Source organism: Aulonocara stuartgranti, assembly GCF_965226115.1.
Source record: "Aulonocara stuartgranti genome assembly, chromosome: 22".
In the NCBI taxonomy this organism is placed as follows: Eukaryota; Metazoa; Chordata; class Actinopteri; order Cichliformes; family Cichlidae; genus Aulonocara; species Aulonocara stuartgranti.
This window is the reverse complement of record NC_138957.1, coordinates 37505935-37518429: the sequence shown is the minus strand read 5'-3', so window position 1 is coordinate 37518429 and position 12495 is coordinate 37505935. Positions and strand designations below refer to the sequence as shown.

Below are 12495 nucleotides of genomic sequence, written 5' to 3'. Positions count from 1 at the left end.
TTACAGGATGTGAGCTGGACAACATTAATAATCTTAATGAGGTACATGTGACATTGGCGACACAGCTACTGAGATGAAGCTCATTTTGCAGCAGAGGTGGTTGTAGTTACAGTAGCTGTAGTTGGAGCAGCTGCGGTTGGAGCAGCTGTGTCTGAGAGCTGCATGAAGCTGTAGTGAAGAGAAACTGTTTGATCAACTGAGCTTTTGGTACCACATATACACTGCAGTCTAAAGTCTTAGACATATGAAGTTACATCATAATTTAATAGAACTTGTTACTTGTAAGCTGTCCATCACAGTGAAAGCAAGTGTGATGTTTTATAAGCCAGCGACATGAGATAACATCAGCATTCATATAAATATGTGCAGGTGAAGTAATGGTAGATATTGTCCTGGTTAAAGGTGTGTGCAGACACAGCTTGAATGCAAGTGTCTCTCTGCTTTTGTCCTCCTGAAACAGCCAACAACACTGACTGTTGCAGTGCTGTTTCACACATGCTCTGTGACATTTTTCTGCTGCTACATTTTACGCTGTGACTGTGAACAGGTTTGTAGAAAAAGTATTATTAAGAGAAACCATTCTCATCATAAAACAGTCAGGGGACACTCATTAATCAATCCAAAGAGACTTTATTTATGATAGTTTTGAAAAGTGCAATGATAAGATCAGTGTTGAGATTGTAGACATCACAATATTGTTAATATTAGTCCCCTGATCACACGCTTGGATGATACACATACAAACAACATCTCAGGGAGGAAAACATCAAACATGTCTGATCTGAAACCCCCCCCCCCCCCCCCCTAAAACTACAATAAATAAGAATTCAAATATGCTTTACAACCTGGTTACTTAATAATTTCAAAACTTCACATGTACTTTGGTTTATTACTTCATTTTCAGGATGTGAACTTAAAAATGTTACAAATATGAGCTGAGTACATGTGACATCAGAACCAGAACTAATGTAAGGAAGCTGATGTTGTTCACCATGGCAGAGGAAGTGGTTCTTGCAGTAGTTCTGGTTGTTGTTGGGGTTGTTGTTGGGGTGGTTGCTGAGGTTGTTCTGGTGGTTGTACTTGTTGTTGGGGTAGTTGAGGTTGTTGTTGGGGTGGTTGCTGAGGTTGTTCTGGTGGTTGTACTTGTTGTTGGGGTAGTTGAGGTTGTTGTTGGGGTGGTTGCTGAGGTTGTTGTAGTGGTTGTACTTGTTGTTGGGGCAGTTGAGGTTGTTGTTGGGGTCGTTGCTGATGTCGTTGTAGTGGTTGTAGTTGTTGGGGTAGTTGTGCTTGTTGTTGGGGTAGTTGCTGAGGTTTTTGTAGTGGTTGTACTTGTGGTTGGGATACTTGAGGTTGTTGTAGGGGTAGTTGTTGATGTTGTTGTAGTTGCTGTGGTTGTGGTTGTTGTTGGGGTAGTTGCTGATGTCGTTGTAGTGGTTGTAGTTGTTGGGGTAGTTGTGCTTGTTCTTTGGGTAGTTGCTGAGGTTTTTGTAGTGGTTGTACTTGTGGTTGGGATACTTGAGGTTGTTGTAGGGGTAGTTGTTGATGTTGTTGTAGTTGCTGTGGTTGTGGTTGTTGTTGGGGTAGTTGCTGATGTCGTTGTAGTGGTTGTAGTTGTTGGGGTAGTTGTGCTTGTTCTTTGGGTAGTTGCTGATGTTTTTGTAGTGGTTGTACTTGTTGTTGGGGTAGTTGAGGTTGTTGTTGGGGTCGTTGCTGATGTCGTTGTAGTGGTTGTACTTGTTGTTGGGATACTTGAGGTTGTTGTAGGGGTAGTTATAGATGTTGTTGTACTGGCTGTGGTTGTTGTTGGGGTAGTTGAGGTTGCTGTTGGAGCAGCTGTGGTTGTTGTTGGGGCAGCTGTTGTAGTTGTGGTTGAGGTTGTTGTCACCACAGCTGTAGTTGTTGTTGTTGGCGCAGCAGTTGTGGTTGTTGTTGGGGCAGCTGTACTTGTTGTTGTTGGGGCGGCTGTTGTGGTTGTTGTTGGGGCAGCTGTAGTTGTTGTTGTTGGGATGGCTGTTGTGGTTGTTGTTGGGGCAGCTGTAGTTGTTGTTGTTGGGGCAACAGTTGTTGTTGTTGTTGGGGCGATTGTTGTGGTTGTTGTTGGAGCTGCAGTTGTGGTTGTTGGAGCAGCAGTTGTGGTTGTTGTTTGTGCAGCTGTAGTTGTTGTTGTTGTTGGGGCAGCTGTTGTGGTTGTTGTTGGGGCGGCAGTTGTGGTTGTTGTTGGGGCGGCAGTTGTTGTTGTTGTTGGGGCAGCTGTAGTTGTTGTTGGGGCAGCTGTTGTTGTTGTTGTTGGGGCGGTTGTTGTGGTTGTTGTTGGAGCTGCAGTTGTGGTTGTTGGAGCAGCAGTTGTGGTTGATGTTGGTGCAGCAGTAGTTGTTGTTGTTGTTGGGGCGGCTGTTGTGGTTGTTGTTGGGGCAGCTGTAGTTGTTGTTGTTGGGGCAGCAGTTGTTGTTGTTGTTGGGGCAGCAGTTGTTGTTGTTGTTGGGGCAGCTGTAGTTGTTGTTGTTGGGGCGGTTGTTGTGGTTGTTGTTGGAGCTGCAGTTGTGGTTGTTGGAGCAGCAGTTGTGGTTGTTGTTGGGGCAGCTGTACTTGTTGTTGTTGGGGCGGCTGTTGTGGTTGTTGTTGGGCCTGGCGTTGTAGTTGTTGGCGCAGCAGTTGTGGTTGTTGTTGGGGCAGGTGTAGTTGTTGTTGTTGGGCTCGCTGTTGTGGTTGTGGTTGTTTGAGAAGCTGTGGTTGTCACTGTAGTTGTAATTGTTGTTGGTGAAACAGTTGTGGTTGTTGTGGTTGTTGTTGGTGAAGCTGTACTAGTTGTTGTTGGTACAGCAGTTGTTGTGGTTGTTGTTGGGGCAGCAGTAGCTGTTGTTGTTGGGGCGGCTGTAGTTGTTGTCGCTGCAGTTGTGGTTGTTGTTGGAGCAGCTGTGGTTGTTGTCGCTGCAACTGTGGTTGTTGTTGGAGAAGCTGTGGTTGTTGTTGGAGCAGTTGTAGTTGTTGTCGCTGCAACTGTGGTTGTTGTTGGAGCAGCAGTTGTGGTTGTTGTTGGAGCAGCTGTGGTTGTTGTCGCTGCAACTGTGGTTGTTGTTGGAGCAGCTGTGGTTGTTGTTGGAGCAGTTGTGGTTGTTGTCGCGGCAGCTGTGGTTGTTGTTGGAGGAGCTGTGGTTGTTGTTGGAGCAGCTGTAGTTGTTGTTGGAGCAGTTGTAGTTGTTGTCGCTGCAACTGTGGTTGTTGTTGGAGCAACTGTGGTTGTTGTTGGAGCAGTTGTAGTTGTTGTCGCTGCAACTGTGGTTGTTGTTGGAGCAACTGTGGTTGTTGTTGGAGCAGCTGTAGTTGTTGTCGCTGCAGTTGTAGTTGTTGTTGGGGCAGCAGTAGCTGTTGTTGTTGGGGCGGCTGTAGTTGTTGTCGCTGCAGTTGTGGTTGTTGTTGGAGCAGCTGTGGTTGTTGTCGCTGCAGTTGTGGTTGTTGTTGGAGCAGCTGTGGTTGTTGTCGCTGCAACTGTGGTTGTTGTTGGAGCAGCTGTGGTTGTTGTCGCGGCAGCTGTGGTTGTTGTTGGAGGAGCTGTGGTTGTTGTTGGAGCAGCTGTAGTTGTTGTTGGAGCAGTTGTAGTTGTTGTCGCTGCAACTGTGGTTGTTGTTGGAGCAGTAGTTGTGGTTGTTGTTGGAGCAGCTGTGGTTGTTGTCGCTGCAACTGTGGTTGTTGTTGGAGCAGCTGTGGTTGTTGTTGGAGCAGGTGTAGTTGTTGTCGCGGCAGCTGTGGTTGTTGTTGGAGGAGCTGTGGTTGTTGTTGGAGCAGCTGTAGTTGTTGTTGGAGCAGTTGTAGTTGTTGTCGCTGCAACTGTGGTTGTTGTTGGAGCAACTGTGGTTGTTGTTGGAGCAGTTGTAGTTGTTGTCGCTGCAACTGTGGTTGTTGTTGGAGCAACTGTGGTTGTTGTTGGAGCAGCTGTAGTTGTTGTCGCTGCAGTTGTGGTTGTTGTTGGAGCAGCTGTGGTTGTTGTTGGAGCAGCTGTGGTTGTTGTTGGAGCAGTTGTAGTTGTTGTCGCTGCAACTGTGGTTGTTGTTGGAGCAGCTGTGGTTGTTGTCGCTGCAACTGTGGTTGTTGTTGGAGCAGCTGTGGTTGTTGTTGGAGCAGTTGTAGTTGTTGTCGCGGCAGCTGTGGTTGTTGTTGGAGGAGCTGTGGTTGTTGTTGGAGCAGCTGTAGTTGTTGTTGGAGCAGTTGTAGTTGTTGTCGCTGAAACTGTGGTTGTTGTTGGATCAACTGTGGTTGTTGTTGGAGCAGTTGTAGTTGTTGTCGCTGCAACTGTGGTTGTTGTTGGAGCAACTGTGGTTGTTGTTGGAGCAGCTGTAGTTGTTGTCGCTGCAGTTGTGGTTGTTGTTGGAGCAGCTGTGGTTGTTGTTGGAGCAGCTGTAGTTGTTGTCGCTGCAGTTGTGGTTGTTGTTGGAGCAGCTGTGGTTGTTGTTGGAGCAGCTGTGGTTGTTGTTGGAGCAGTTGTAGTTGTTGTCGCTGCAACTGTGGTTGTTGTTGGAGCAACTGTAGTTGTTGTCGCTGCAGTTGTGGTTGTTGTTGGAGCAGCTGTGGTTGTTGTTGGAGCAGTTGTAGTTGTTGTCGCTGCAACTGTGGTTGTTGTTGGAGCAGCTGTGGTTGTTGTCGCTGCAACTGTGGTTGTTGTTGGAGCAGCTGTGGTTGTTGTTGGAGCAGGTGTAGTTGTTGTCGCGGCAGCTGTGGTTGTTGTTGGAGGAGCTGTGGTTGTTGTTGGAGCAGCTGTAGTTGTTGTTGGAGCAGTTGTAGTTGTTGTCGCTGCAACTGTGGTTGTTGTTGGAGCAACTGTGGTTGTTGTTGGAGCAGTTGTAGTTGTTGTCGCTGCAACTGTGGTTGTTGTTGGAGCAACTGTGGTTGTTGTTGGAGCAGCTGTAGTTGTTGTCGCTGCAGTTGTGGTTGTTGTTGGAGCAGCTGTGGTTGTTGTTGGAGCAGCTGTGGTTGTTGTTGGAGCAGTTGTAGTTGTTGTCGCTGCAACTGTGGTTGTTGTTGGAGCAGCTGTGGTTGTTGTCGCTGCAACTGTGGTTGTTGTTGGAGCAGCTGTGGTTGTTGTTGGAGCAGTTGTAGTTGTTGTCGCGGCAGCTGTGGTTGTTGTTGGAGGAGCTGTGGTTGTTGTTGGAGCAGCTGTAGTTGTTGTTGGAGCAGTTGTAGTTGTTGTCGCTGAAACTGTGGTTGTTGTTGGATCAACTGTGGTTGTTGTTGGAGCAGTTGTAGTTGTTGTCGCTGCAACTGTGGTTGTTGTTGGAGCAACTGTGGTTGTTGTTGGAGCAGCTGTAGTTGTTGTCGCTGCAGTTGTGGTTGTTGTTGGAGCAGCTGTGGTTGTTGTTGGAGCAGCTGTAGTTGTTGTCGCTGCAGTTGTGGTTGTTGTTGGAGCAGCTGTGGTTGTTGTTGGAGCAGTTGTAGTTGTTGTCGCTGCAACTGTGGTTGTTGTTGGAGCAGCAGTTGTGGTTGTTGTTGGAGCAGTTGTAGTTGTTGTCGCTGCAACTGTGGTTGTTGTTGGAGCAACTGTGGTTGTTGTTGGAGCAGCTGTAGTTGTTGTCGCTGCAGTTGTGGTTGTTGTTGGAGCAGCTGTGGTTGTTGTCGCTGCAACTGTGGTTGTTGTTGGAGGAGCTGTGGTTGTTGTTGGAGCAGCTGTGGTTGTTGTCGCTGCAACTGTGGTTGTTGTCGCTGCAACTGTGGTTGTTGTTGGAGCAGCTGTAGTTGTTGTCGCTGCAGTTGTGGTTGTTGTTGGAGCAGCTGTGGTTGTTGTTGGAGCAGCTGTAGTTGTTGTCGCTGCAGTTGTGGTTGTTGTTGGAGCAGCTGTGGTTGTTGTTGGAGCAGCTGTGGTTGTTGTCGCTGCAGTTGTGGTTGTTGTTGGAGCAACTGTGGTTGTTGTTGGAGCAGCTGTGGTTGTTGTTGGAGCAACTGTGGTTGTTGTTGGAGCAGCTGTGGTTGTTGTCGCTGCAACTGTGGTTGTTGTTGGAGCAGCTGTGGTTGTTGTTGGAGCAGTTGTAGTTGTTGTCGCTGCAGTTGTGGTTGTTGTTGGAGCAGCTGTGGTTGTTGTCGCTGCAACTGTGGTTGTTGTTGGAGCAGCTGTAGTTGTTGTTGGAGCAGTTGTGGTTGTTGTTGGAGCAGCTGTGGTTGTTGTCGCTGCAACTGTGGTTGTTGTTGGAGCAGCTGTGGTTGTTGTCGCTGCAACTGTGGTTGTTGTTGGAGCAGCTGTGGTTGTTGTCGCTGCAACTGTGGTTGTTGTTGGAGCAGCTGTGGTTGTTGTTGGAGCAGCTGTGGTTGTTGTCGCTGCAGTTGTGGTTGTTGTTGGAGCAGCTGTGGTTGTTGTTGGAGCAGTTGTAGTTGTTTTCGCTGCAGTTGTGGTTGTTGTTGGAGCAGCTGTGGTTGTTGTCGCTGCAACTGTGGTTGTTGTTGGAGCAGCTGTAGTTGTTGTTGGAGCAGTTGTAGTTGTTGTCGCTGCAACTGTGGTTGTTGTTGGAGCAGTTGTAGTTGTTGTCGCTGCAGTTGTGGTTGTTGTATGAGCAGCTGTGGTTGTTGTCGCTGCAACTGTGGTTGTTGTTGGAGCAGCTGTAGTTGTTGTTGGAGCAGCTGTAGTTGTTGTCGCTGCAGTTGTGGTTGTTGTTGGAGCAGCTGTGGTTGTTGTTGGAGCAGCTGTGGTTGTTGTCGCTGCAGTTGTGGTTGTTGTTGGAGCAACTGTGGTTGTTGTTGGAGCAGCTGTGGTTGTTGTTGGAGCAACTGTGGTTGTTGTTGGAGCAGCTGTGGTTGTTGTCGCTGCAACTGTGGTTGTTGTTGGAGCAGCTGTGGTTGTTGTTGGAGCAGTTGTAGTTGTTGTCGCTTCAACTGTGGTTGTTGTTGGAGCAGCTGTAGTTGTTGTCACTGCAGTTGTGGTTGTTGTTGGTGCAGTTGTGGTTGTTGGAGCAGCAGTTGTGGTTGTTGTTGGGGCAGATGTAGTTGTTGTCGCCGCAACTGTGGTTGTTGTTGGAGCAACTGTGGTTGTTGTCGCTGCAGCTGTGGTTGTTGTCGCTGCAACTGTGGTTGTTGTTGGAGGAGCTGTGGTTGTTGTTGGAGCAGCTGTAGTTGTTGTCGCTGCAACTGTGGTTGTTGTTGGAGCAGCTGTAGTTGTTGTCGCTGCAGTTGTGGTTGTTGTTGGAGGAGCTGTGGTTGTTGTTGGAGCAGCTGTAGTTGTTGTTGGAGCAGTTGTAGTTGTTGGAGCAGCTGTATTTGTTGTCGCTGCAGTTGTGGTTGTTGTTGGAGCAGCTGTAGTTGTTGTCGCTGCAGTTGTGGTTGTTGTTGGAGAAGCTGTGGTTGTTGTTGGAGCAGCTGTAGTTGTTGTCGCTGCAGTTGTGGTTGTTGTTGGAGCAGCTGTGGTTGTTGTCGCTGCAACTGTGGTTGTTGTTGGAGCAGCTGTAGTTGTTGTCACTGCAGTTGTGGTTGTTGTTGGAGCAGTTGTGGTTGTTGGAGCAGCAGTTGTGGTTGTTGTTGGGGCAGATGTAGTTGTTGTCGCCGCAACTGTGGTTGTTGTTGGAGCAACTGTGGTTGTTGTTGGAGGAGCTGTGGTTGTTGTTGGAGCAGCTGTGGTTGTTGTTGGAGCAGTTGTAGTTGTTGTCGCGGCAGCTGTGGTTGTTGTTGGAGGAGCTGTGGTTGTTGTTGGAGCAGCTGTAGTTGTTGTCACTGCAGTTGTGGTTGTTGTTGGAGCAGTTGTGGTTGTTGGAGCAGCAGTTGTGGTTGTTGTTGGGGCAGATGTAGTTGTTGTCGCCGCAACTGTGGTTGTTGTCGCTGCAACTGTGGTTGTTGTTGGAGGAGCTGTGGTTGTTGTTGGAGCAGCTGTGGTTGTTGTTGGAGGAGCTGTGGTTGTTGTTGGAGCAGCTGTGGTTGTTGTTGGAGCAGTTGTAGTTGTTGTCGCGGCAGCTGTGGTTGTTGTTGGAGGAGCTGTGGTTGTTGTTGGAGCAGCTGTAGTTGTTGTCGCTGCAGTTGTGGTTGTTGTTGGAGCAGCTGTAGTTGTTGTTGGAGCAGTTGTAGTTGTTGTCGCTGCAACTGTGGTTGTTGTTGGAGCAGCTGTAGTTGTTGTCGCTGCAGTTGTGGTTGTTGTTGGAGCAGCTGTGGTTGTTGTCGCTGCAACTGTGGTTGTTGTTGGAGCAGCTGTAGTTGTTGTCGCTGCAGTTGTGGTTGTTGTTGGAGCAGCTGTGGTTGTTGTCGCTGCAGCTGTGGTTGTTGTTGGAGCAGCTGTAGTTGTTGTTGGAGCAGTTGTAGTTGTTGTCGCTGCAGTTGTGGTTGTTGTTGGAGCAGCTGTGGTTGTTGTTGGAGCAGCTGTGGTTGTTGTCGCTGCAGTTGTGGTTGTTGTTGGAGCAACTGTGGTTGTTGTTGGAGCAGCTGTGGTTGTTGTCGCTGCAACTGTGGTTGTTGTTGGAGCAGCTGTGGTTGTTGTTGGAGCAGTTGTAGTTGTTGTCGCTGCAGTTGTGGTTGTTGTTGGAGCAGTTGTAGTTGTTGTCGCTGCAGTTGTGGTTGTTGTTGGAGCAGCTGTGGTTGTTGTCGCTGCAACTGTGGTTGTTGTCGCTGCAACTGTGGTTGTTGTTGGAGCAGCTGTGGTTGTTGTTGGAGCAGCTGTAGTTGTTGTCGCTGCAGTTGTGGTTGTTGTTGGAGCAGCTGTGGTTGTTGTTGGAGCAGCTGTGGTTGTTGTCGCTGCAGTTGTGGTTGTTGTTGGAGCAACTGTGGTTGTTGTTGGAGCAGCTGTGGTTGTTGTCGCTGCAACTGTGGTTGTTGTTGGAGCAGCTGTGGTTGTTGTTGGAGCAGTTGTAGTTGTTGTCGCTGCATTTGTGGTTGTTGTTGGAGCAGCTGTGGTTGTTGTCGCTGCAACTGTGGTTGTTGTTGGAGTAGCTGTAGTTGTTGTCGCTGCAGTTGTGGTTGTTGTTGGAGCAACTGTGGTTGTTGTTGGAGCATTTGTAGTTGTTGTCGCGGCAGCTGTGGTTGTTGTTGGAGCAGTTGTAGTTGTTGTCGCTGCAACTGTGGTTGTTGTTGGAGCAACTGTGGTTGTTGTTGGAGCAGCTGTGGTTGTTGTTGGAGCAGCTGTGGTTGTTGTCGCTGCAGTTGTGGTTGTTGTTGGAGCAACTGTGGTTGTTGTTGGAGCAGCTGTGGTTGTTGTCGCTGCAACTGTGGTTGTTGTTGGAGCAGCTGTGGTTGTTGTTGGAGCAGTTGTAGTTGTTGTCGCTGCAGTTGTGGTTGTTGTTGGAGCAGCTGTGGTTGTTGTCGCTGCAACTGTGGTTGTTGTTGGAGCAGCTGTAGTTGTTGTTGGAGCAGTTGTGGTTGTTGTTGGAGCAGCTGTAATTGTTGTCGCTGCAGTTGTGGTTGTTGTTGGAGCAGCTGTGGTTGTTGTTGGAGCAGCTGTGGTTGTTGTCGCTGCAGTTGTGGTTGTTGTTGGAGCAAATGTGGTTGTTGTTGGAGCAGCTGTGGTTGTTGTCGCTGCAACTGTGGTTGTTGTTGGAGCAGCTGTGGTTGTTGTTGGAGCAGTTGTAGTTGTTGTCGCTGCAGTTGTGGTTGTTGTCGCTGCAACTGTGGTTGTTGTTGGAGCAGCTGTAGTTGTTGTTGTTGGAGCAGCTGTGGTTGTTGTTGGAGCAGCAGTTGTGGTTGTTGTTGGGGCAGATGTAGTTGTTGTCGCTGCAACTGTGGTTGTTGTTGGAGCAACTGTGGTTGTTGTTGGAGCAGCTGTAGTTGTTGTCGCTGCAGTTGTGGTTTTTGTTGGAGCAGCTGTGGTTGTTGTCGCTGCAACTGTGGTTGTTGTTGGAGCAGCTGTGGTTGTTGTTGGAGGAGCTGTGGTTGTTGTTGGAGCAGCTGTAGTTGTTGTTGGAGCAGTTGTAGTTGTTGTCGCTGCAACTGTGGTTGTTGTTGGAGCAGCTGTAGTTGTTGTCGCTGCAGTTGTGGTTGTTGTTGGAGCAGCTGTGGTTGTTGTCGCTGCAACTGTGGTTGTTGTTGGAGTAGCTGTAGTTGTTGTCGCTGCAGTTGTGGTTGTTGTTGGAGAAGCTGTGGTTGTTGTTGGAGCATTTGTAGTTGTTGTCGCGGCAGCTGTGGTTGTTGTTGGAGCAGCTGTGGTTGTTGTTGGAGCAGCTGTGGTTGTTTTTGGAGGAGCTGTGGTTGTTGTTGGAGCAGCTGTAGTTGTTGTTGGAGCATTTGTAGTTGTTGTCGCTGCAACTGTGGTTGTTGTTGGAGCAACTGTGGTTGTTGTTGGAGCAGCTGTGGTTGTTTTTGGAGGAGCTGTGGTTGTTGTTGGAGCAGCTGTAGTTGTTGTTGGAGCAGTTGTAGTTGTTGTCGCTGCAACTGTGGTTGTTGTTGGAGCAGCTGTAGTTGTTGTCGCTGCAGTTGTGGTTGTTGTTGGAGCAGCTGTGGTTGTTGTCGCTGCAGTTGTGGTTGTTGTTGGAGCAGCTGTGGTTGTTGTCGCTGCAACTGTTGTTGTTGTTGGAGCAACTGTGGTTGTTGTTGGAACAGTTGTAGTTGTTGTTGGAGCAGTTGTAGTTGTTGTCGCTGCAACTGTGGTTGTTGTTGGAGCAACTGTGGTTGTTGTTGGAGCAGCTGTGGTTGTTGTTGGAGCAGCTGTGGTTGTTGTCCCTGTAGCTGTGGTTGTTGTTGGAACAGCTGTAGTTGTTGTTGGAACAGCTGTGGTTGTTGTCGCTGCAGATGTGGTTGTTGTCGCTGCGTTGCAGCAGGCTGTGTAGAGAATCTTACATCATTTTCATATTTCATCACATTAACCACATCTTTATGAATAGGAAATTCTCTGACAAATTATTTTTTTTCCTACCAACAACAAGAAGAACGATGACAAACATCTTGGCGATCATGGTGATGCTGTTTTTCTGCTCCTGTCTCTGAAAATAAAAATTCACTGTGGTTATTATGATTTAAAGAAAGCATTATTCCTACAATTGCCTTAATTAAGCTTTCTAAAGTTATCTTGAAAAGAAGTTTGAGATCTAAAACCCATAATATAAAAAAGTTCCTATTCAATTACATAATTTAAAATATAGATTTTTTTTCTATAGTACTGTCTTTGTGAAAGTCCACATCTCTCAACGAGGTGCTTGTACACGCAAAAGCAACAAGAAGAAATTAAGAAATCATGAAGGAAAGGCTCTGACTATGATGACCTCATTGTTCCTGACTGTAAATCAGAGCATAAGAAAACACTTGATATTTATAGTGTTAATCAACTCCAATATAATCACTCACCCATTAAATCTATCTATCTATCTATCTATCTATCTATCTATCTATCTATCTATCTATCTATCTATCTATCTATCTATCTATCTATCTATCTATCTATCTATCTATCTATCTGTGTGTGAATGTGTCATATATTATTTATCAAGGGTAATAGCAAAAAACAAAACAAAAACAGAAGCATAAAAAAACCTTCAGAACTTTAAGATAAACACAACCCAACACAACAAATTGCTGCCTAAATTACACCATATGTTGCCAAAAGATCATTTCCAGAAATAAATCTATCAGTTCATCTTAAATTCACATGTAGATGTCAGATATATATTTAATATTAGGGTTACTTACATAGTATTTCTTTGCTTGTAAGTCGTCCACTGCAGTGAAAGAAAGTGATGTTCTCTGACTTCATCTCCTCTTTTTATAATCAGCCAACATGAACCTGAGGACAAATATGTGCAGGTGGAGTAATGGTAGTTATCGTCATGGTTTAAGGTGTGTGCACTAAACTTTTATTTACCTGCATCTCTCTCCTATTGTCCTCCTGAAACAGTCATCACTTTAATTTTAGCACTTACACACACACAGACACACACACACACACACACACACACACACATATTTGTGACATGTTTTGACGTGAGCTTCGACATTTTCTCTGTGTGACTATGACTACATTTATGTGATTGTATCTTTATGGCTACATTAGGACTCTATGTGGTCCATAAAAGATGACCATTTTGGATAATAAAATCTGACAGAAGAAAACAAATATTCGGTGATTAGTTTTGGATTAACTAAATCTCACAACTGGCTGACTAGATTTAGACGGAGAATCAACATTTACAGGTTGGTGGTGCTCGGTGGGCAGTCAGCGTCCACATCAAAATAACTCTGATTTCTCTCTTTTTTGTCTTTTCTTTTACACACATTCTAAATATTACTGGTTCATTTACTTGAAATGAAGAAGTTTTCATCAATGGAAATAAGAAGTCAGTTTTAAAGGCATTCTTGCCACAAGAAGCAGCTTATTAAAAGGTCACACAGGTTATGTTTAGGTGTGATGGGCAAATCCCAAACATTCAGTAATGCGCTGCCTCCTGTTTGATGGATGTGGTGCATTCCTCAGAGAGCAAGAATCAAAGAGAAAAGTCTTAATATTAACAATGATCAACACCAACAGCATATTCAAAACAAGCCCTCAGATACATAAAAATACGCTGTAAAAAGTTTTTAACTGCTTTCATGGTTCAAGATTGATGAGCTACAACA

The 12495-nt window shown here is 46.6% G+C and overlaps 1 protein-coding gene across 1 annotated transcript; it reads right to left on the bottom strand.

Annotated features, from left to right (window-relative positions):
• On the bottom strand, positions 1 to 11321 carry LOC309699096 (uncharacterized protein; the record flags this gene model as incomplete). The annotated part of the gene is made up of 4 exons (XM_082521950.1): positions 10802 to 11321; positions 9776 to 10707; positions 992 to 1787; positions 1 to 14 (listed from the first exon to the last, which is right to left on the bottom strand). Exons 1-4 carry the CDS (start codon positions 10839 to 10841, stop codon positions 1 to 3), a joined length of 1782 nt encoding a protein of 593 aa, XP_082378076.1. The 5' UTR covers positions 10842 to 11321.
• Between the last annotated feature and the right edge of the window lie 1174 nt (positions 11322 to 12495).